We start from the raw sequence: 24,198 nt of genomic DNA, 5'->3' as shown, positions 1-24,198 counted from the left end.
AGACCTGCCCCTCAAAGCCTCCAACTGAAATAGGCAGGGCGAAAGCACTTGGCCTGCGGTTGAATTATTACACATTTATTATTATTATTAAAGGGTTAATTTTTCATTAAACTCTAAAATGCAGAGCGAGGGAAAATAGTCCTTTTCTTTTTAATACAGAGGTAGAGCTTGTTGAATAGACCTTCCTCGTGTAATGACGAATCCATACACGGCAGAGAACAAATGTCAGGCTTGGAGACACCCAGTAAATACTGACTGAGCGTTCCTCTAGCTCCTTTTTGTCCCTCTTTATAGTCCATTACACTTTCTGGGGGGGGGGGTGTCAGGGGGTCATTATCTTTTTATATTGGCCTTTTTCATCTTTGACAAGAAGAACGAAGGGAAGGTGGGCCCCTGGGGGTTGCGGTGCAACAGTGGTGGCCCAAAACCAAAAAGGGAAGGCGAAACCCGGTATCCCTCTCCGCATTTGCCACATCGTTTGCCTCCTACGATGTGTACATTTGCATCCTTTTCTAAATCAAGAGTATAACACACGATTGTCCCTGTTATCACAATCGTTTCACTAACTCGTTTGATTTTTTTTATCATCCTACCCGTGTTTCAGTGCACACTTCAGTAATGCTAAGCATATTCGCATTGTTGTGAAAAAGGTCTCCAGAACTTTTTCATCTTGCAAAGCTGAAACTCTGTGCTCATTAAACAACTCCCCTTTTCGCCCCCTTTATTATAAATGGCTGAACAATAATAACAACTAATTCTGTCTAGCACTGTTTTGGGTAATCATCCCACTTGACCCTCAAACTAACTCTATGACTTAGGCATTATTATCATCATCTTATAGCTGAGAAAGTTGAAACACAGAGACCTCGAGCAACTTGTCTAAGGCCACATAACAAGTGGCTGAGCTGAGATTCGCACCCAGTCTGGCCTGGGGATCAGTGCTCTTAACTCTACCTCCTGTGCTGACCCCCCTGACCTTGGCCATGTGGATTGTTTCCTATTTTTTGTTATAAATAACAAAGCAAGGGACGTCTTTGTGTGTAACTGTCTCCTTCTCCCAAACTGAGTATTTTCCTGAGTGAATAGGGATGAACACGATGCCAAGTCGCTTTCTAAGAAGGGGATGCGTGTCGCTTTCATAGAATTTGACGATGTTAGTGCTTGTTTGGCAGGAAATTGCTCAAGGTCACCCCCGAGAAGATGATAGCAAAGAAAGGATTAGGAGCTGGGTCTTCTGATTGTAGTTTCTCTTGCCCTCTACTGCTTCCCTTCAATTTAAAGCTAGTATAGGGTCGCCTGGGTGGCTCAGTGGGCCAAAGGACCAACTCTTGGTTCCTGCTCATGTCAGGATCTCAGGTGGTGGGCTTGAGCCCCTCACCTGGATCCCTGCTCATTGGGGAGTCTGCTTGGGAGTCTGTCCCTCCCCCTGCTAGCCCACTCTCATTCTCTCTCTCTCTCTCTCTCTCTCTCTCTCTCTCTCAAATAGACAAATCTTTTCTAAAAATAAAGAAAGCATGAAACCCAGTATCTTCCTTTGCTAAACTGACCTCAGTTGACATTAGATTCTTCTCTGAGACTTCCTCGTCGAGGCAGGTAACTATGTGGGTTAACTTCGTAGGGCTCAGCCAAAGCCCTAAGAACTAAATGGAATAAGATGCTTAATGAGGCCAGTGCTCAAGTTAAGCCCCTGCTCCTGGAGAAGCTCTCCACTTGGATAAGGTAGAGCTGCGGCCAAGGACAAGGGGAGAATGCCCCGCAAGATAGAAGGCTTCTTGGTTTTACTTCTCTTCGGCTATGAAGGTATGTGCTGGGCAACCATTAGCATTTATCAAATACTGAATAGTGCAGCTGAATTCGTAATTTTGCCGATTCACAGAAATGCAACCTGAATAATTAAAATATCACTGTATCATTAATTAGCAAGGCACGCTAATTGGTCAAGGTGCATTGTTAATGAACAACAGTTGTCTTTATGTGGTCGTGGTTCTCTTAGTTTCACCGCTGGCTTTCCGGTTCTCTGAGGAGCCTTCTAAAGTTCAAAGGATGCTTAAAATGGGACAGAGAGAAGGAAGGGTCTCAGAAACTGCCGAAACTAGCTATAGATTGCAACCACTAATAAGAAAGTGTGGTGTACCCTTGAAAACTTTTAGGAGTCAGAGTTAGAATGACTGTAGAATTTAATCTTCCAAACTAGGACACTATTGAGAGTGGGAGAGGATGCTATTAATAATTCTGCTGGACAACAGGCGTAAACCAGGACTGTCCCGGGCAAATCGGGACGTGAGGTCACTCCAGTTTAAATATGGATTAGCATAACACGCCGACTACCATCGGACTCTAATAGAAAGCATAATCCAACTGAGAGTCAGGAATCTCCAAAGACTCTAGACACTCAATCATTTTTAAATTTCTAAATATGGCCCTGGCAGGAGTAATACGCTTAAATAAGGGGAAATTAAAAACAAATCTCTGAAATATCACCCAATTCAGCTTTTAAATTCTCTCTTAATTTGAACTGATAGTCCTTCATGCCTCTCTTGACTCTCAAGGACCTGTTAGCTCAGAATTCCTTTTTAGGTTCATTCTGAACATTAGAAATTAGTTGAGTGTCTTCTCCGGGGTGATCGTGTATTTAAGCGTGTCACAGGAAATAAGTAAGGAGGGCAGGAAGGTGGAGGCCTCTCCATTCTGCAAATGACCTGGTGGATGGACATGACACCACTCACACAAGTAGAGTCAGAAGCCCTGCTTTAAATCACGTTCCTCTCTGCCCTCTCATTAGACATTATTGGTAGAGTAGTGATTTCATGATCCCCCAACCTCATGACTTTTGGTATTTCGTCACCTTTCTCGGTATTTGGAAAGATCTGTATGACTGTAATCCCAAGGTCATTTTGCAAACCCAAATACATTCCTAAGTAGGGATCATTGAGACCAGCTGTCTGGTTTTGTCCTCACTGCAAGTAAGAGTCGGCGGCTTGGCCCAGTAACTCTCAATACTTTAAGGTGCTTTGGGTGTTGTGTTGTTTTTCCTTTATTCCTTGCCCTTTCCTCAGCAAGAAAATCTAAACAGAGCCTTTCAAGGCTTAGAGTCCAATACTCCTGGTTCTCTGCTATCCATAGGCCTCATCCTCAGATTTCTCTTCTGTGTGATCGGCATTGAGATTCATCCATCCACCCGTCCGTGCATCCATCCTTCCGCTCATTTTTGGTCGGTTTGTTACAGACTCTGTCCCTTGGTTGCTGCTGTGGCCCAGGACCCATAAGAACTTGACACGCAGGACAAATCTTCATTGCTTTCACAGTGCTGAGTCTAACTGTGCTCTGTGACCCTCAAATAGGAAGAAGCCCTTGAAAAGTTTACCAACCCATTTTTATATTAAACCTGCCCATTCGGGAGATATTTGTAATAAAAGACACGCTGTCAGGAGGCACAGAGCACAGCACTCTTTCCTGTTCTATTGCTTACCGATCTGTGTTCATGTTTGAGGAGCTCCAGAAATTTCCACCTGGCTAGGTAGACTGGAATATGGTCCACTGGGTGGTCCAGTGACCATTTTATGGTCAGTGTGGCTTGTGACCTATGTGTGCTCTACCCTGAGCTAGAGGGATCCCTGCTTAAGAGACAGAGGGAAAAACACATGAATACAGGATGTGGTTGCTGCACTTCATCAGCTTCCCATCCAGATAGAGAATCAAGGCCAACGCACAGGGGGAAAATGTTTTCTATTGCACGACTGGGAACCTGAAGACAAAGGTTCTTTGTCTAATTTACTCTTCACTGTTTCTGTTCCATGGTGGCAGTAGCTCCTTATTACAGTGAAATAAGATAAATGGATTGACTCCACTCACGCGTCAGATGAAGATTCACTTGGGAATGCACAAATGGTCATTGTAAAGCACTATCTACGTCTGATAACGGAGGCAGGCTTCTATTTATCTTATATTGTACATTTTGGATTCAATGCAAATGATGATTTTTTTAAAAAATCTACCTTAGTAAAATAAAGAGGTCCATTCCTTGGTCATATTTATTATATATATTAAAAAAAAAAAACAAACCCAAGCCTCATCTTACAGGTGTGTCTCCTTAGCAGGCGTGTCAACCATCAGAGACAGCAGATTTTTTAAAGCAGCTTATTGAGATATAATTTACATAGCATTAGATTCACCCATTTAAAGTGTGTGATTCAATGGTTTTTAGTATATTTATAGATTGTGGAGCACACAATCCAATTTTAGAACATTTTCATCACCCCCTCCCCTAAAGAGACCGGTAGACATTAAGCCCGTTTCCCCCTCTCCCTAGCCCCAGGCAACCACCCATCTACCTTCTGTCTCCATAAATTTGTCTATTCCGAACATTACATTTAAATGGAATCATACAACATATGGTCTTTTATCTTTCACTTAGCATATGTTTTTGAGATTCATCTGTGTTGAAGCATGTACAGATAACAGATTTACCCAGGAATATGCTTGTAGCCATAAATAGCAACATTTTCACACCAGGACAGTTTCCTTCTTTCTTCTTCTTCCAGAGGGACATCATTGCAGCCTGCTTTCTTCCTGTGTCTTACTCTTGTTTTTCAAGGAAGCTACTTACTGACAGCTTTTGTCATTCATAATTTTATGCTTTCCTCCTCAGCTTCATCTGTTTCCATGGGAAGGAGAGCTCTGTATTTAGTGACATCCATCAAAAAGACTCAAAGGGTCTACCTTATGTGTGTCTAATGCCCACTCTTCCTCTTGAGCTTGCAAGGTACATTTTGAGACACAGCAAAAGCCCGGACTTTTCTTGCTGTGGTAACAAGGGTTTCCCCACGGAGTGGCCCTTTGGGCAAAAGGGCAGAATGGGCCCATGTTGCATAAACCTAAGATCGGCGAGTGGGAGGCATCTCGGACACTCTAGTGGAACCCTATAACGCGGGGAGAAATCTCAAAAACATTCCACGGAGGGAGAAAAATATGCAACCACACAATCAAAATCTTTTTTCTTCTTTTTTCCTTTAAAGGCTGACCTGTTTTCTCTCGCTCACTGCAACAATTTTATTTTCTGGTATTATAAGATGTTGTACTCAAACACGCTTTTGCTTTTGCTCGCCAGCTTTTTGGTGATTAAATGATTTCGGGGACTGTACAGCCATGTTGCTGCTCCTTGGTGACAGCTTTTCCTGTAAAATGCTTGTTGTTCCTTCCCTCTCTGCTCATTTCCATAAGGATCTGGTGCCTCAGATCCCCAGGCTGCCTATAGACGAACATTTTCTGGAGAGAGGAGCCTGGGAGGGAATAAACATCAGAAACCTGCCCAACATCTGACTGAACACAGGCAGTGGTTCTGAAAGCCGGCCTTCCTCTCAGGACTCTTCCTCTCCACCTGGGCACAGTGGCAGAGCACCCCCACCCCCACCCCTCTGCCCTTTTTGCCTTCTGCCTTGTTTCCGCAGATCTTCCACCTGCAGCCACAGGTGGGTGGGGGACAGGGAAAGGCCCGAAGTCCGCAGCAATTAGAGGGTCTCATTTGATCTCTGGGTTTGCTCAGTTGCGGCTGCATAAGCCCTCCTCAGTGACAGACACAGCCTCTGGGCCAAACTGATTTAGTTATTAAGGCCACACTGTCAGTGACCCACATGCTTTCCTTTGAACCCGCCCCCCCCCCCCCAAAGGATCTTGGCACAATTGACATTTGTCCAACGGACAGGGCCTTTTTGCTTCTTGAAGATGGGATGGAGCCAAGGGCCTCCTGGATTAACGACCCCCAAGTCAACTAACTACATGCCAATTGCTCCTCTGCCGTTTTGAGGGGAGCAGCTGCAGGACTGTAGCTATGGGTTCACGTGTGCATCCACTGCAAGGAGCACAGGGCAACCCTCAGTCTGTCTGAGCTCCAGGACCTTCCAGCCAAGTGCCCACTCAACCTCAACACTCGCATGTCCTATAGGCCTCGGGAACAGAACATCTTCACTCCATGCCTTGCCATCTCTGTTCCTCCTGGAACCTTCCCCTCTGCCAGTAAATGGCAGCTCTATCCTCCCAGTCCCTCAGGCCTTGAACCTCTCTCTCACACCCATGTCATCTGTCAGCAAGTACCATTGGCTACCTTCCAAAGATGGTCAGAATCCAGCTACTTCTCATCACCTCCACTGCCACCAGCTGGGCCAAGCCATACCGTCTCCCCTCTGGATGACTGCGCTCACCCCACTAGGCTCTCTGCTTCCAGCTTGCCCCAGGCAATTCAGTCTACACTCAGCAGCCAGAGGGAGCCTTCCAAGCCCTCACCTGACTTGTCCCTCTTCTCCTCGAACCCCTGCAAAGGCCTACTCAGGCTAAATGCCAAAGTCCTCATGTGCCCACAAGGCCCTGCACGGATGGTCTCCCATAGCCCGCACTTTATCCCTTCACCTCCTAAAACTCTTTTATTCACCAGCTCCAGCTCCAGAGTCTCCTTGCTCTGTCTAGAGCACACCAAGTACCCACCCAGTACCCACCCAGTACCACCCACCTCAGGGTCTTGACACTTGCTATTCCCCCTGGCCAGAATGCTTTGCTCACAGGTCTCTCACCTCTTTCAGGTCTTCACTCCAACATCACCTTCTCACTACAGGATATTTTATTCATTCATTCATTAACCCTTACCACCCCCAGCCTAGACTGCACATACCCTAAGAAGGCGGATCCCTGGGGCAGCCCGGGTGGCTCAGCGGTTTAGCGCCACCTTGAGCCCAGGGCCTGATCCTGGAGACCCAGGATCGAGTCCCACATTGGGCTTCCTGCATGGATCCTGTTTCTCCCTCTGCCTGTGTCTCTGCCTCTCTCTCTCTCTCTGTGTCTCTCATGAATAAATAAATAAAATCTTTAAAAAAAAAAAAAAAAGAAGGCGGATCCCTTTCCTATTTAGTTAACTGCTATCTATATCCCCAGTACCTAAAGCCGGGCCTGGAATACAGTACATACTCAATGAATATTACTTAAAGAATAAATACTTTGGGACCAGTCATCATCAGGTATCTTTTCTATCAACTTCTATAATTGTACAGGTGCTTAGATACACCGGTGCACAAGAAAGAGGTGGAACACAAAGGCTAGAGCGAGCAGTGAGTTGTGCATGGGGGCCAGAAAAAGTCCTCTGCACGGGGAAGGGGATAAGCAGGCAGAAAAACTGGAAGAAATTTTAAAGCCAAGAAACCATACAGACATGCATGGAGGCATGAAACAGCCTGGCACACCTGATGAATTGCAAGTAGTAGGGAGTGAGAAAGATCAGTTTGGAGAGGCAGGCGGGAGCTAGATCATGGCAACCCCTTGAGAGACACATTAGGATACCCATTTTAGGTATGAGGAAATGGAGAGACATGGCCATACAACTAATAAATGGGAGATGGAACCTGGAGCCTTGCCATGAAGACCCACCAAAGGGTCCGCAGCAAGAAAGTGACACAATCAGGTGTGCATCCCATTCCATTGGCAGCACAAAGGGTGGACGAGGCAAGATCTCTCTTCAGCAGGGAGTGTATGGGGGGGGAGTGGGGGCCTCACGCAGGAAGCAATGGGTGGCCACGGAGAGGCAAAAGGCCCCTGCTTGACACTGGGTGTGGGAGTTTAGGGAAAAAGGTGACTAAGACAAGCCCCAAATCTCTGGATGGGATGCTAAGTGGATGGCAAAGCCATTCAGTGGATAAGAAATAAAGGAGAACAATTTGAGGAAGGATGTAATGAGTTCGGTTTTTAAAAAACCTTTCTATTGAAGTATAGCATACGTACTAGGATTTAAGTATGACAAACCTACAGGAAAGTACAGGTGAGTGTATAGCTGAGTGAATTTTCACGACTGAGCACACCCATGTAACCAGCACTCCAAGCAAGCAACGGAACGTCTCCAGCCCCCCAGAGAGCCTTCCTGGCTTCCTCCCTGCTCCAAATGTGACCAAGACCCTAACGTCTAATGGCATAGATCACTTTTGCCTGCTTCTGTACATTTCAAATGGATTGGTACAGCGTGTCCATTTTAGCATCTGACTTTCCACTCTGCATTGTTTGTGAGATGCAGCTGTGTTGTAGCATGGAGTTACAGGTCATCCACTTTCATTGCAGTTTAGTTTTCCACTAGTGTGAATTTGCTACTTGTAGCCATTCTACTCTTTTTTTTCTTTTTTTGAGAGAAGAGGGTCATGTGGGGGGCAGAGGGGGAGAGAGAGAGAGAGAGAGAGAGAGAGAGAGAATCTTAAGCAGGCTCCATGCCCAGTACGGAGCCCAATGCAGGGCTCAGTCTCATGACCCTGAGATCATGACCTGAGCCAAAATCAAAAGTCTGATGCTTAACCTACTAAGCTACCCAGGCACCCATATCCATTCTACTCTTGATGGGCATATGAGTGTTTCCAGTTTGGAGTTTATACAAATACTGCTGCTGTGGGTAATCTAGTAGGTTTTTGTTAGTTGGAGAACATATGTATGCATTTCTGGTGGGTAAATACGAGTAGAATTGCTGGGTCATAGGGCACGTGTATGTTCCACCTTAGTGTAAGCTGCCAAATATAGTTTTTCGAAGAAGTCAGACCAACTTATATCCCCACCAGCAACATATAAGAGTTCCCGTTGCGCCATGACCTTGTCAAGACTTGGTTGGGTCGGGGCACCTGGGTGGCTTAGTGGTTGAGCATCTGCGTTTGGCTCAGGTCATGATCCCAGGTCCAGGGATCGAGTCCCACATCGGGCTCCCTGCGGGGAGCCTGCGTCTCCCTCTGCCTGTGTCTCTGCCTCTCTGTGTGTGTCTCTCATGAATAAATAAATAAAATAGTAAAAAAAAAAAAAAAGACTTGGTTGGGTCCAATTTCAAATAGTAAGAGACATCTGTGGGGAGATAGCCGGCAAGCCATTCAAAGTAAGAGTTGGAATCTTGGGCTTAGGAACATTTATGAGGTGAGGGGATCTTCAGAGTGATGGGAGAACCAGGTGAACAGTGTGATGGAAGCTAAAGGAAGATAGGCGGATTGAGAGCATGTGGGAGCATGAAGACATACGGTCAATGTCGGGAAGAGTTCATTGGATGTGAAAATAAGAACTCAGTACTTCTTTAGCCAGCACAGGCCTTGGCCCCCAAGATGGCCCTACTGACCTTCGTCGCTACCTGAGAGGATCAACTCTGCCCATAGCGGGTAGACCAAGGAATCTCTAGGAATGAATAACCCGTGAATGAGGCCCAGGAGAGACAGCCCAGTTTGGCGACCACGGGTGAGGGGTAGCTCTGAAGTGCTCTAAAAGATGTGCTCCCCTGGACTCCCACCGCAGCTTGTGCAAACCTGGTGGAGGACTCACCACGTGCGTCACCCAAGGGTCTGTCCTCTCCTGGGTCCTCCAGGCCCTGTGTGCAGAGAGCGACGCTTCTGTTTCAGAAGGCCCAGGCCCCGGTGCAGTGCCAGGCTCACAGTGGACATGAAAAAGTGGTTTGCAGAAGAGCTAAATATGTATTACTTAAATGAAGGCACAATTTGAAAAAGAGCACTTTTGTAATCGTGACATGAAAGATGAGACCATTCCTTTACTCTCTAAAACGGTCTGAAAGGTTTTTGGGGGGCATCAGATTCAACTTTTAGATAGGAAAGTGGTTAAGGGGGGGACTTTTATTACCTATTGTCTACACTCAAGTTTCGTTCAAGATTTTTATACTAGGTAGGTAGGTGTTGCTTTTATGATGAGGAAAGAATTGAAGGCATCCACTTTGGAAAAAATGGGAAATGGAGCTTTGGTGCTTATTAATCCTAAATAACCAAAATATGTCATGGAGGCGGGGGGAGAGGGCTAGGAATCAGCTCCTGAGTCGCACATTTGGCAGACACCAGGGATGATGATGATGATGAAGGGTTAATAAGTAAAGGGAAAAGCAAGCACTGTTAATGTCAAACGTAACAATGTAAGTGTCGATTGTAAGCATTGTTTACATAGTAGGTTCTCAAATATGTTTTTAAAAATACACATAGAAAAAAGGCTGGAAAGATTTACGCAAAAATGTTAACAGTATTGCCTTTGTGATAAGAAATACAGGAGCGTTTGTTTTCTCTTTGCTACACTAATGCATTTTCCAAAATTCTATAAAGAACAAGAATAATACGAGCATCTGGCTGGCTCAGTGAGTAGAGTATGTGACTCTTGATCTTGGGGTCGTGAGTTGGAGCCACACTTTGAGGAAGAATTTACTCTAAAATAATAATAATAATAATTATCCTTGTCTGTTTCATTTTACTGTCCCTAGTTTCTCAGCATCTGTGGAGGTTATTCCTGGCAGATATTTACTTAGTTTGACTTCTTCCAGAAGAGGCTTTGTTAACTTTTATGTGATTATTTCCATTTCACTTTTCCATGGAATGGATCATTTTGTTGAATTTGTTTCTTTTTTTAACCTGATTTTCCCCCTCTTTTTAACCTGATTTTCCCCCCTCTTGTCTTTTTGCTTAGCCACACTGGGATTATCATCTACTGAGGTATGTTGCAGTAAGAAAGCTGTTATTTATTTATTTATTTATTTATTTATTTATTTATTTATTATTGGTGTTCAATTTGCCAACATATAGAATAACACCCAGTGCTCATCCCATCAAGTGTCCCCCTCAGTGCCCGTCACCCAGTCACCCCCACCCCCCGCCCACCTCCCTTTCCACCACCCCTTCATCGTTTCCCAGAGTTAGGAGTCTCTCATGTTCTGTCTCCCTTTCTGATATTTCCCACTCATTTTTTAAGAAAGCTGTTTTTGAAGATTGTCCTAGCTGAAAATAACGTGTAGGATTATCACTTAAAAAAAAAAAAAGTATTTTTTAAGATATTTTATTTTGGTGGTAGCAATGGCACATTTTATCCAGGAAAATTCAAGATTGGTGTTTTAATGAGAGGATGTAAGTAAACCAGGTCTTAATACAGGTGGTATAATCTTGAACCCATTACCTTTTAAAGCTGGATCCCTAAAAGGGACCTCCAGGGGCAGTGAGAGCCTGACCTTGGCTTGGGGCTCCCCCAGCCCCTGAAGATCACTATAATGGGGTGAACAGTGCTCCCTGCATGAGTGTGTCTGTGTGATCATTAGCTGGTCACCCACAGTGGTGGACATTTGTTTATCTGGACTCAAAGATGAGTGGCAACTGTATGTGTTAAGGCTGAACTAATCATCCAGTTGTGCTGCTGTAGTGCAAAAGCACGCATAGAATACAGGTGATGAATGAGCAGGGTTTTTGAACACAAACTTTTCCAGTGGGGCTCTGGCCAGAGTTGCCTTTCACTGTGACTGACACTCTTGCCCCTCTGGCTTCCTGCAGGATGAGAGTGAGGACCCCTGGTACCAGAAAGCATGCAAATGTGACTGCCAAGGCAGTCCCAATGGCCTCTGGTCGGCTGGTGCCACCTCCGTAGATTGCATACCAGGTGAGTGTCCCCTCTCCTTAGGGCACCCGCTCCTTGGGGTGTCCTCAGGAACACTGTTTCTCCTTTCTCTTCAACCTGGCTGAATTAATCCCCCTGAACACACAGTTGGCCTCTGAGCTTCACGTCACACAACGGCCACTGTTCCAACATACCACACGGATGTCAGTGTTTAGAAACAGCTTCTTGCATCTCTCCTTGGCCTACGTAAGATGGTGAGCTGGCACCTATTTTCAATGAAATAGACTCACGAAATTTATGGAAATGAATCAATGGCAGGAAGCGGAGCATTTTGAGAAGAGTACAGGCTTTTGAGCCAGAAAGACCAGAGTTGGAATCCTGGCTGCCTCATTTCTTAACTCTAGGACTCCCACTTTGGTCGTTGTCTGTCAAATGGAGGTCATAGTACTGTGCCCGAGGGTTTATTGCTCACCAAACAACCGTGTGCTTCCCCACATTCCTGCCCCCTTATAGTCAGGTGGCGCCATATGAGCAGTTCCAGTCAAAGTGAGCAGTGTCTCTTCCAAAATGAGCATTTAAGGGCCGGTACTCAACTCTCTGGCTCTCCCTTCCATGCTTGAGAAAGTGCTTCCTCCTTCAGTGTGGGTCCCGGGGGGTTAAATGGAGCAGAAAGGCCTACCAACCTATAATGGACAAGTCACCTGAGTGAAAAATAAACATTTGTTGGGTCAAGCCTCTGAAATTGCCGAGGCAATTTGTCCTGCAGGCTAACATAGCCCTTCCTGGCTACTATTAATGTCTCCCTGTAAGCTTCATGCCAGCAAACTTGGTCTGCAAACGACGAGATGCTAAATATTTGTGACTTCGTGGGTCACAGGGTCTCAACTCCTCAATTGGGCCATGGTAGTGCGAAAGCAGCCATAGACAATATGTGAATATGTGAGCATGGCTGTGTTCCAATAAAACTTTATTTCCCAAAGGAGGTGGCGAGCCACATTTGACCCAAGGGCCACAGTTTGCTGACCCCTGCTCTGAGGAGTTGGTATGCGGAATACTTTGGATGACGCATGAGAGCATCTTGTGTGGCACCCAGCCAACTGTAGCTTTAATAAAGGGCGGCCCCTTTTCTCCCCCCCTTGTGAGCTCCCACTCTGACTTTCCGAGGCTTGGGGGCCCTGCAAATACTTGCAACGCTCAGCCCCTTCCATGGCTCTGAGCCTCTTTTGCTTGAAACTGTCTTTGTCACCCCTCTCCAGGGTCACAATGGTGCCATGCCAAGTCATTCACTTTACATAATCGCCTAATAATAGCTCCACTAGAGACAGTATGTGTGTACATGTGTGAGCTTCTTTTCATGATTTCATTAAATTTGTATTAAAATAGCGAATGGCGGGGGAGGCAGGAGAGTCTATCATGGCCTTTACTGCCTCTGTTCCCCTATGTACTAAAGGGCTAGGAGTGGTTTGTGGACCCAGTCTGTTGGGAAGGAACAGCAGGGTCCCGGGAGTGAGGAAAGCAGCAAGTGCTGCTTGGTTTGGTGGCTTCCACCGTCCGGCCCGCTGTGTTCCACGGCGTGAGCTCCTGCCACCTCTCTCGACTGGCGTGATGTCCAGTCAATATGGAAGCTCCCTCCTTAATAATCCATTTAAAATTCAATTCCACCTTTTTCCATCATGTGCCTATTGTGTGCCAGGCACCAAAGGGAAGCTGAAGACAAGCCATCAGCTCCACCCCGAAAGAGTTGCTTGTGCGGTAGGGACAAATGTCCTCTTCACCCAGAGACACGAAGACCGCCTGGAATTCCAACACCAAGTTCTTTCTACACACAACTCGAAAAGAGATTATTTATGCAGACTGGCTTCATTGACCCCACCAGCTGTGAAGCTGAGGAGGCCTGTCTGTGTGTTTGAGGAATGTGAAGTCCACCCAGGTCCCCCCACACCTGCCGTGAACTTGAAGTTCTGAGATCAGAGATTCTTTTAGCTGAAGTGGTGTCCTCTCTCCACCATTTTGGGGGTTGTTTTTTGCTTTTATTTTTTAATAGCACAGATATTTCCAGGAAGGAAAAAATGCAACCCAAGTGTTAAAGGGTTGATTCCTTGGAGTTAATGGGTTTTTCCACGGAAGAGATGATTCAGGGCAGCAGGACTAGCTGCAGTATTCCAGAATTCACTTGCCCCTTAGTGCCTCAGATCCTCACTGGAATGTGAAGAATGCTGCTTGGTTCCTCTGCACCCTGAGATTCAGTGCTTCCATCAGAGCCTGCCTTAGGAGGGAAGAAGAGCCTAGAAAGTGCAGAAGAACAGGAGGGAGGGTCACTCAGAGCTGCCAGCGGGCCTCCCCAGGTGCACACTGGCTGTTACTGTCCAGTGTCCCCATCCACGGAGAAGAAGGTGCCTGGCTAGGTGCCTTATGGCCTCCTTAATCTTCGGCTTAACACTATGAAAACGACTAAAAGGTCTGTCTGTCTTCCCCAGTCAAACTGAGATTCCCTTGGCGCTCCGACAGGGGCAACAGGGTAAGGAAAGTATCACAACATAAGAAAGCCAATGATTTGTTACTGCTTTACCTTTATTCTAGATTTTATATTTCTATATTATTTTCGGGTTTCCGCTCTATTCCATAAACATTATTCTGTACTGTACTACTTCGCCATGTATGTTCAAGTCTCATACGCATGCATAGTAATAGTTCACATCTCTCTTGTCAAGAACGTCCCTCAGCTCCCCTTGGGTTTCTCTAGGTTAACGTTCTGTGTAAGCACGTCTGGCCTTCAAGCCTACCAACGGAGAAGCCACCTACTGAAGGAGGGCCAGCATGCTAAGTATAGTCTGGATTAGCAGCACATTTTGAATATGGCTTTATTCCTGGAATGATCAAAGCATCGCTTGCTCAGAGAAAAATGTAGGTTTTCCCTTGAAATGAATGTAGAAACGTTCTTTTTCTACTTAATATGAGCGTGAAAACAGGCTTCCTGGCTACACTAACTTCCACTGGGCAGAAAACGTGGGAAGGCTATATTCTGTGTAAGTGTGACGACGACCCCCTTAATTCTTCCAGCAACATTATTTGTGTTGCTTAATCCTACTTCATACTTAGAAGACAGTTTCTTTTTGCTCAGGGCGGGTGTGGGGTGGGGGTTCTCTGGGCTGGTCAACCTCTATTTCCTCCCTGAGCTTTCTGCTTCCTGTTTCTGCTGTTTTCTGCGCCTCTGCCTAGCGGCCACCCAAGACAGATGATAATCCTTGTGGAGCCCTTCCTTCACTGTCCAATCTAGAACTATCAAGTGCAGAGCATGTGCAGGCATCCTGCTCGGCCCAGAGCATACAATGGTGAGCCAGACAGACCGGGGGAGCTGGCAAGTCCATCATCACAAGGACAGGGAACAAGGGACAGGAACGGGGTGTCTGGGGAGGCTGCCGCTGGAGTCCCTCACCCAGCTCAGGGTAGGAAGGGGAAGTGTGCAGAGATCCCAAGGATGAGTAGAGTAGGCTGGGTGAAGGGGGAAGACAGGGGACAGGAGTGTCACAGGCAGAGGGAAGGCCTCTAGGCCTGCATGAGGACCAGAAGGGAGCTCAGCCAGGACCACAGAAAGGGGGGGTAGGGGTGGAAGAGGAGTCAGGAAAAATAATAACATAACTTGACTGCAGCTACCTCCACAGCACACAGAGCATGAGAAATGTCATATTTCCCACTTCTCCAAGTTTAAATAACTCCAGTTTGAGGCCTCCTTTGTCATGGCCTGTGAGGAGTCTAAAGACAGAATCCTTAAAGGTCCTTCCTCTCTCCTTGGACTACAGGAAACCCGCAGGGGCTTCAAGGGCTGCCTGAGGGTAGCTCTCGGCCTGGCCTACGACCCCCCTTGAAGGCAGACACTTGGTGGTGATTCTTTTCCCTCTGAACCAAGCTCAGCCCAGTCCCAGGAACCTTCCCAGGTTTCCCAAAGGTGTCTCCCTGACCCCATCCATGGTCCAGCCCCCTCAGAGGAAACGTCTCCACTGAGCTCAGGCCCCTCCACGAGAACCCCCTTTCCCGGACAAAGGCCAAAGCCCAGAATCTCCAGTCACTTCCTCTAGCGCAATCAGGTAATTTCTGTTGAGGCCTAGATCCTCCAAATTCATAAATCTGAGAGATGCTATGCTATCAACAGCCTTTTCCTCTCTTGAATCACACACACACACACAAACACGAGTGTGCGGCTTATTCTTCCTGGAGCAAGAGGAGCCCAAACGTTTAGAAACGTGAAGCTGGACTCCTCCTCGGGGGAGGGGATGATGGGGCAGGACAGAGAGGGGTGGAGGGGGTTAGATTCCTTTCCGGGTGAGTCTTCACCAGAAAGACAAACATGAAAAACTCAAGAAGGCGTCAATATATTCCCACAAATTCACCCTATTACACCAATATAGTCTGTTGCTCTTGGCCAGCCACTGCAGGCTCTACTCTACAAACATCATTTCATGTAACCCCAGCGACGTTATGGAAGCAGGGACTGTTGTGCCCATTTCACAGATGAAGAAATTGAGACCCAGAGAGGTTAGGCAGCTTGCTTACGCTCACACAGAGAGTGGGATCCAATCCCAGCTCACGCGGACTCTCTAAGCAGGCATCCCTGACCTTGGCTGCCTGTTACAATCCCTTGCAGCTTTACCCCTAGCCAGGTCCTACCCCAGACCAATGACATCAGAATCTCTGGGCGAGTGATCTGAACATTAGCACTTCTGAACTCCCCAAGTGATATCCAGGCTGAGACCCGTCAGAGTCTCTGCTTTGTGCCCTGGGCCACACCACCGGGTTTCTGGGGTAGCAGCTAGAGGCACCAATGCCTGAGACAGGAGCACTGGACAGGGGCAAGCTTGGGGCTTGGATGCTGAAGGGCTCAGTTTTGGATGCTTGGGTGTGAAGGATTTTTGGCTCACCCAATGGAATCGTTCACCTGGAAAATGGACAATGACTAGATAACGCTTGGGGCCTGAGGGTCCGGCACTGACTCCCAGATGGCAGCTGAAGTCAAGGGGATGGTGAGATTGTGACTTTCCTGGAGAGCGTGGGCAGGGTCCACGTCTAGATCTCACCGGCCTCCAAGGCCATTGCCATGGGCTAGGTCTCCGCAGGTTTCCAGCCCACTCTTAACAATTAGATGGGCTAATTGGAAAGAAATGGCAAAAGAATTGTGAGGGGGAAACAGAGAAAGAGCAAAATGCCAAGAATAAAGCAATCAGGAGTGGGCTGATGGCTTTTCCTTCCCCTCTGCTCCCTCCCTCTAAGCTGGCGGCCCTGGAGCAAGAAAGGGGAGTCTCAGGATGGAGGGGCCTTAGAGACATCCACAGTTAGAATTTAACAGACAAACTTGAGCCCCACTGAAACCCAGCTTTCTGGTGCTGGGACCTCATCCCTTCTTTTGGTGGCATGGGCTTAAAGGGGAATGGAGGAGGTGGAGAAGCCCCTGGGGCCACGGGCACTAGGCCGCTGGATCTGCCAACCAGAGATGCCTTCCCCTACAGGCCAAGGTTTCCAAAGTGCACTTCATAAATGCGTTTATTAAAAATGAGGGGGCTCCAGGGGTGAAAGGGTCCCACCTTTAGGGACAGGCGTGGCCTTCATGGGACTCAGAAGTTTCCAGATGAAAGCCTTTATGTCCTACTGATGCAAGTAGCAGGTTCTACTTTTGTCTGCTCAGCAAATATTTCCTCTCCTTCTCATATTCCTCTGGGAGTATGCAGCCCACCCTACGTGAAACCAATGGGGTTGACCTAAAACATCCCCTGGTTACTAAAGCATGAACTTATGGCCCATCCCTGCTCCATCAGCATAGTCTTTTAATAGGCTCCCAAAGCCTTGGGTACTAGATAAACTATGAATACTGTCCCTTCCCCTCCAGCCCCACTGAGCTGCAGCTACTGGGGGCGGGGGGTGGGGGGGGAGTGGGGTGTGTGTGTTGGATCCTTCCCTTTGGTGCCTTGGGCAGAAAGGTGGTGAAGCCTCCCCGTCAGAGGCCTGAAGCTGTCTTTCTGTCTTCAGTCTCTGAGGACAGGGCATGGCTACCCCTGCGGGCATTCTAGTGTCAGGATGGATGGCAGTCCAGCTTTGGCACGCTTCATTCTGTCCTACTGACTTTTGAAAATTATCCTCCAGAAAGACCTCAGCAGTCATCTTACTGTTGGGAGGTGATGATGCCCCCAGTAAGTGTGTTCAGCTCTTCAATCTGAACTCAAATTTACACATGGAAAAAAAAATTATTTAACCTACTTGATGTTTATCGTTCACAATCAGAAAACTGAATGTATTTGTATAAGTTTATCATTTATTTTTCTATAGAAATTTAGCTAGAACCTGTGATTGATTATAAGAGACCCCATTAGTGGCTTAATAAATTAGTTCTGTTTTGACTCCTGTTGCCTAAGGATATCAGGGCTGAGGTCTCTGCAGTTCTTTTGGCCTTCCCCGCATTGTGCAAGATGGCTACCACTGGGCCAGCCATCAAGTCTTCCTTCTAGGCCACAGGAAGAAAGGAGGGGTGAGCAAAAATTGATCAGAAATCCCCAGCAGACATCATCTTATATCTCAGAGGTCAGAAATTGTATCATGTGGTCACTTCTAACTGCAAAAGAGACTGGGAAATGTTTTTTGTTTTTTGTTTTTTTTACTGGTTACATGTTGCTCAGCAAAATTAGGGCTCTTTCATCAAAAACAAGGGGAGAATGGATACTAGGCTGGCAATTGGCAAAAGTCTTTGACCAGGTAACCCAATACTAAATGTAGGAAATACATGAAAAGCAGCAGGCGGTTAACATCTAAGAATCAGCTTTGGCTATTCTTATTTGGAAAAAAAAATAGCTCCTTTCAACTGTACCTCATTCAATAGTCGCTCAGGAACACTTCACACCACACGCGCACACACACACACACACCCTTTTTTTTTTCTCATTAGACTAGTGAGAAAACTGCAATTTACAAGTGAGAAATCAGTCTCATATATAATTGCCTTTCTTGCCTCTCACCATTGTTTTGTTTCTATCATTAGCATCATATGCTGCCCGAGGGACCTGATGTCATCTTGCAGGATGGCTAAAAGTGTGTTCATGAGGAATATAAAGAGTATGGCATTTAAGTATGATATTTCTCTGTGAACCTCTTGGTTTTTTTTTAAATATCTAAGTTTGTGGAGGAGGTGAAGTATTTCTCAGCGCCCCCCACCTCAGGTTGCCATAGAGCCCCTTTCGTCTGCTTTTATGAATGTTGAGTCTCTATGGCAATCCTTTTACCTCATCTTCACTCTCTTCTCATAAGAGCAGTAAGTAGGTTGAAGATCCATCGTGAACTGCGCTGCCAAGCAAAACATTCTCCACCTTCCAAAGCGCAGATGAGATGGTTTGATTTGTCATTTTTGTCATGTCGTGTTGGTTCAGTGTTGTGATGTGATAGGAGCGTTTTAATGTGTGTTGTCTTTTCTTTTCCAGAATGCCCGTATCATAAGCCCCTGGGTTTCGAGTCAGGAGAGGTTACACCAGACCAGATCACCTGCTCCAACCTGGATCAGTATGTGGGCTGGTATTCCTCATGGACAGCTAACAAGGCCCGGCTCAACAGTCAAGGCTTTGGGTAAGCAGGGCAGGTGGCTCAGGTGGTTTTTTTTCATGTGATTTGAAAAATGTACGTCTTTGTAATAAACGAATGGCAGAGTGCATTTATTTATGTCTTCAACAAAAAGTCATTGAATGCCTTTCATGTGCAGAGGACTGTGGACAAGGTGGATAAGGTCCCAGCCTTCAAGAAGCACACAGGTTAGAGGGGGAGAGGCACTCTAAGCACATAATCACACAACTGATCATTTAGTGAGTATGATAAATGCTGTGGAGGAGACACAGAAGAAAGACCTGATTCATTTGAAGTAGGCAGAAGTCAGATCATGAAGTCATGTTAAGGATTATGGTCCTTATTTTAGGCAAAATGAGAATTTCTTGAATGTGCATTAGTTAGAATACAAGTTTGTGCTGCTGTAACAAAGAGCACCAAAGTACAAAGACCTAAGTAACATGGAGGTTTATTTCTTGGTCATCTAAAAGTTTCATTAGAGGGACACCTGGGTGGCTCAGCGGTTTAGCACTGCCTTCAGCCCAGGGTGTGATCCTGGAGACCTGGGATCGAGTCCCACGTCGGGCTCCCTGCATGGAGTCTGCTTCTCCCTCTGCCTGTGTCTCTGCCTCTCTCTCTCTCTCTCTGTGTGTCTTTCTCTCTCTCTCTTTCTCTCTCTGTGTCTCTCATGAATAAATAAATAAAATCTTTTAAAAAAATTAAATAAAATAAAATTTTCATTAGGCAGTGAAGGGTTATGATGGCTGATGGTTCCAGACTCATTCTACCTTGTTCTGTCATCCTTCACATGAAGTTTCCATCTTGGGGCCCAAAATGGTTGCTCTAGCTTCCACTATCACATCTACTTTCTAGTCAGTGGGGAGAAAAGAAGCGTAGAATACACATACTTTTCTTTAAAGGATACAAGCATAATCATATTGGCTACCTTGTCCATACCCCATTCATTAGAATTTGGTCAGATTGTCTCACTTAGCTACAAAGGGAAATACGAACTCTGCTGGGTGGCTATTTGCCCAGGTAAAACTTGGTGGTGGTGGCAGGGAGGGTTCTATTACTAAAGGAAAATGAGAAGAGAATATTGTGAGACAATTAGTAGATTTTATCAGAGAAAGATTTGAAGTTGGGGAGTATCAGGATCATATTTGTGTTTTTATAAAAATCTGGGTCCTGTGGGGGTGAACTATTTAGTGGTGGTGGTGGTGGTGGGTAACCCAGGGAGACTAGTTAAGAAAGCTAGAGTAGCAATCATCCAGGCAAGAGCTGAGGATGATGTGGGCAAGAACAGCACCAGGGAAATGGAGAAAAGTAAATGAATTTGAGAAACATCTGAGATGGACTCAGTAGATGGATTGGATGTTTGAAGTGATGGAAAGGAAGGGACCAAGGATCTCTCTCAGATGGGTGGCATGAACACCAGGAGGATGGAGGTAGCATTCTTTTTTTCTTTTTTTAAAAGATTTTATTTATTTATTCATGAGAGACACACAGAGAGAGGCAGAGACACAGGAAGAGGGAGAAGCAGACTCCATGCGGGGAGCCCGATGTGGGACTCGATCCGAGGACCCTGGGATCACGCCCGAGCCAAAGGCAGACGCTCAGCCACCTAGCCACCCAGGTGTCCCGGATGTAGCATTCTGAGAGATGGATACTGGAAGGAGTGGTTGGGGTAGAGAGGATTAGTTTACTCTTGGACAGGTTTCATTTGGGATGCTGTAAGGCATTTAGAAGTTGTCTAGACAGCCACTGATACTCAGATTTTGGAATTGAGAAAAGGTCTGGGATGGAAGTTAAAAATTCAAAAGCCACTGAAGGAGCAAGTCTAGAGTGAGAAGAAAAGGCGGCCAAAGACTCAGTCCCAAGAAGCTAATTAATATGCAAAAAATAAATAAAAACCTCAAAGGGGGAATGATCCCTCCACAATTCACGAGGGATAGAGCTAAAAAAACAAATCAGTTCCTTCAATGGTTAGTTTGCTTTACGATTGTTAAAAGTCCTTCCAGAGCTCCTTGGCTCAGTGTTCGGCACGTGGGAGACCCTCTCTGAAAGCCATAAATGACAGTACCTGGAGGGGAGGCAGATAGGTATAAAGGGACTGAAATTAGGGTAAGACTCATGGAGAAAGAGACATCAGGAGAGACTAAATGAAAAGGGAAGGGGGCTGGCGGGTGCAATAACCATGCATTTTCGTGTTTTGAAGAAAGACCTGTTCAACCACACCCCAAAGGTGATTTCAGCTACACTCAGAGGCCCTTTGACAAATCGGTTGAATCTGGCCAGTTTTCTTCGGGCAGCGGAGATGCAGGGAGAAAGAGAATGGTACAAGGGTAACAGAGGCTCGCCCCTTCTTGGACACGGGCCTCTTGGTGCTTAACTGGTCGCAGCTCCGACTGCCTGCGCACTGCAGAGCTTCCTCAGGGGCTGGCAGCCCCTCAAAGGGCAGTGCCTCTCAGCTCCTTGGAGGTGCTCGTGGGAAAAGGCTCCTGGTGATTTGCTGTGTCCCTGGCAGGTGCGCCTGGCTCTCCAAGTACCAGGACAGCAGCCAGTGGTTACAGATCGATCTGAAGGAGGTCAAGGTGATTTCAGGAATCCTCACCCAGGGGCGCTGTGACATCGACGAGTGGATGACCAAGTACAGCGTGCAGTACAGGACGGATGAGAACCTAAACTGGATTTACTATAAGGACCAGACAGGAAACAATCGGGTAAGTTGGGCTGACCCCAAACTACCTTCAGCTCACACTCTCTGGGACTTCTTCCCGCTCCCGTCCTGTCATACCACTGACTCCATGACAAGGGAAGTCATCCACGCTTCTTCCCCGCAACATGGTCTACTCTCTGACAAGGCAGGTGTCTTTTCTTACTGCATCCTGGGTGCCTAGCAGCTTGTTCGTGAATGAGCACCACTCTTGTGTACAGAAGAAATCTTTGCCTGAATTCTCATATCAGCTTATAGTTGCTTAAATAATCAAAACTGGCCATTTGGACTATTCCAAGCTCACTGGGCCACTGAACACTTTGCTGCATGGGTCTGACTTGACCTATTATTGATGTGGGTAGGTCCTTGTCCATTTATGTAGATAAGGCCTCTTACTATTGAGACGGATGGCTCAGAAGATTTGGACAATCCAGCAAGTTAGCCACTGAACTACATAAATGATTAAAATGACTCCAGCAGTGCAGACACAGAGGAACTTAAGCCCTTGAGCAGCACCTATATATCCTACTAACCTCTAAGGGCCAAGCCCCAAGTCTTGTTCACCATAGACTGAACATAGTAGGCTTGTAATTAAGTGTGTGTGTGTATATATGTGTGTGTATATGTGTGTGTGTGTGTGTGTGTATATATATACACACACACACACATTTTATATATATAATGTATATTTGCAATGAATTAAAACCTCACTAGCTGTTTGGAAATGTTAACTATCCTTTTGCCTGAGAGTAAGGACTTCTGAAGCTTATTTGGACATTTAATCAGATTAAGTAGATACGTGTGGCTGAAAACCAGAAAGCTTTGTACTCTCTAATGACAAGTTATACAGAGATAGATATTCATGGGGTGAGATTTCAAGGGGTTTGATTGAATACAATAGGAAAAGCCATCTTGATATTTCTACATTTTATTTCATTTCTGCTCTCATTAGTTGGCTTTTTCAAAAAGAAATGAGAATTCTTTTTTAAGTCCTGTCTGCATTTCTGAAGGCCTTGACGGTTCTTTGCAAAGAGGCATTCTGCTCAGGCACTTGTACAATCTGGAGGAGCCTGTTCCATCCTCCCTCTTCACCTGTCCCCCGACTTGAAGAGGTTCAAGGGAAAAGAGCTGAGAGAAGGGGATGTGGGATGTTGCTACTGGGAAGAGGGGCAAGATTATGGCGTAGGAGGTCCTTTTTGTTTTGTAGATGGATGAGGCCAATGTGGCAGCCAGATTTTTTTCAGGGAGATAATCCCAGAGAGAAATGAAATGCTCCAGTGTCATCAGGCATAGCACCAGGACTCTAGAAAGACTGCAAAGAATGATTTCTTTGGAGATGAGGCCAACTACATCACCTTTTTGTGTTACAGCCAGGGCACCGTGCTATGTTGTGTCCCCCCAAAACACTAAACGACCCTTTTTCTCTCTACTTTGGGTACTGCATTCTCCCTTCCTTATTTTTATGTCTTTTTCTTTTCCAAAAAGCAGTTTTCCAAGTCTATTTGCCATTTCTATGGATGTAGAGATGTGCAATTAAGCTTTGGCTCACAACTTCAGAGCCAGCACACTCGAGCTTTTACTTGAGCCCCACTTTGGATACCTTTGTAATACAGGACCATTTCTCTCATAAGCATGATGTGGTCCTTTTCAAAATTTGTCAAAATGCAAAGGATGAAAACACAAAATTGGCAATAAGGATCAGGAGGTATTTTCTATCAGTGCCATCCAACAGAACATTCTGCAATGACGGAAATGTTAGTACCTGTGCTGTCCAATATGGAAGCCACTAATCACATATAGCTATGGAGCACTTGAACCCTAGCCAGTGTGACTGAGGAAACTGTTATCTAATTTTAATTCACTTAAACTTAAAGAGCCACATGTAGCTAATGCTTCCCAATATATTGGATGGTGCAGTTCTAGATGTCCCCAGAGTGACTCGGAGAGGCCTAGAGCATGCACAGATGCGAGGCTCTAACATGCAAATTCAGACGGGGGCATGTGCAATTCTCTGAGCCTTAACCACTTGGTGAGATTTCCCAAACTTAAAGGTTGGGGCCAGGGGGATCCCTGGGTGACTCAAAGGTTTGGTGCCTGCCTCTGGCCCAGGGCGTGATCCTGTCGATCCGGATCAAGTCCCACATCGGGCTCCCTGCATGAAGCCTGCTTCTCCCTCTGCCTGTGTCTCTGCCTCTCTCTCTCTCTCTTTGTCTATCATGAATAAATAAAATCTTAAAAAAAAAAAAAAGGTTGGGGCCAGCTTCAGATAGGAATTGTTTGTCCTTTTCCATCCCCTGATGTGATAGCAACAAGATTTTCTCTCTCTTTAGGTCTTCTATGGAAACTCAGACCGAACCTCCACAGTCCAGAACCTTCTGCGGCCCCCCATCATTTCCCGCTTCATTCGGCTGATCCCGCTGGGCTGGCATGTCCGCATTGCCATCCGGATGGAGCTGTTGGAATGTGTCAGCAAGTGTGCCTGAGGCCTCCTTCAGCTCCACACCTGCCCTGGGGGGGGTGGGTGGGTAGGGGTGGAGGGCTCA

General features: G+C 46.3%; 1 protein-coding gene across 1 annotated transcript; it reads left to right on the top strand.

Annotated features, from left to right (window-relative positions):
* Positions 1-1,748: 1,748 nt before the first annotated feature.
* Positions 1,749-24,172, top strand: RS1 (retinoschisin 1). Its single transcript, XM_055338182.1, has 6 exons — positions 1,749-1,800; positions 10,453-10,478; positions 11,304-11,409; positions 18,825-18,966; positions 21,467-21,662; positions 23,986-24,172. The coding sequence occupies exons 1-6, from the start codon at positions 1,749-1,751 to the stop codon at positions 24,136-24,138; spliced, it is 675 nt and encodes a 224-aa protein (XP_055194157.1). The 3' UTR covers positions 24,139-24,172.
* Positions 24,173-24,198: the final 26 nt, after the last annotated feature.

Source organism: Nyctereutes procyonoides, unplaced genomic scaffold (assembly GCF_905146905.1).
Source record: "Nyctereutes procyonoides isolate TBG_1078 unplaced genomic scaffold, NYPRO_anot_genome, whole genome shotgun sequence".
Taxonomy (NCBI): Eukaryota; Metazoa; Chordata; class Mammalia; order Carnivora; family Canidae; genus Nyctereutes; species Nyctereutes procyonoides.
Note: the sequence above shows the minus strand (reverse complement) of the source record. Positions and strands in the feature narration are given on the sequence as shown.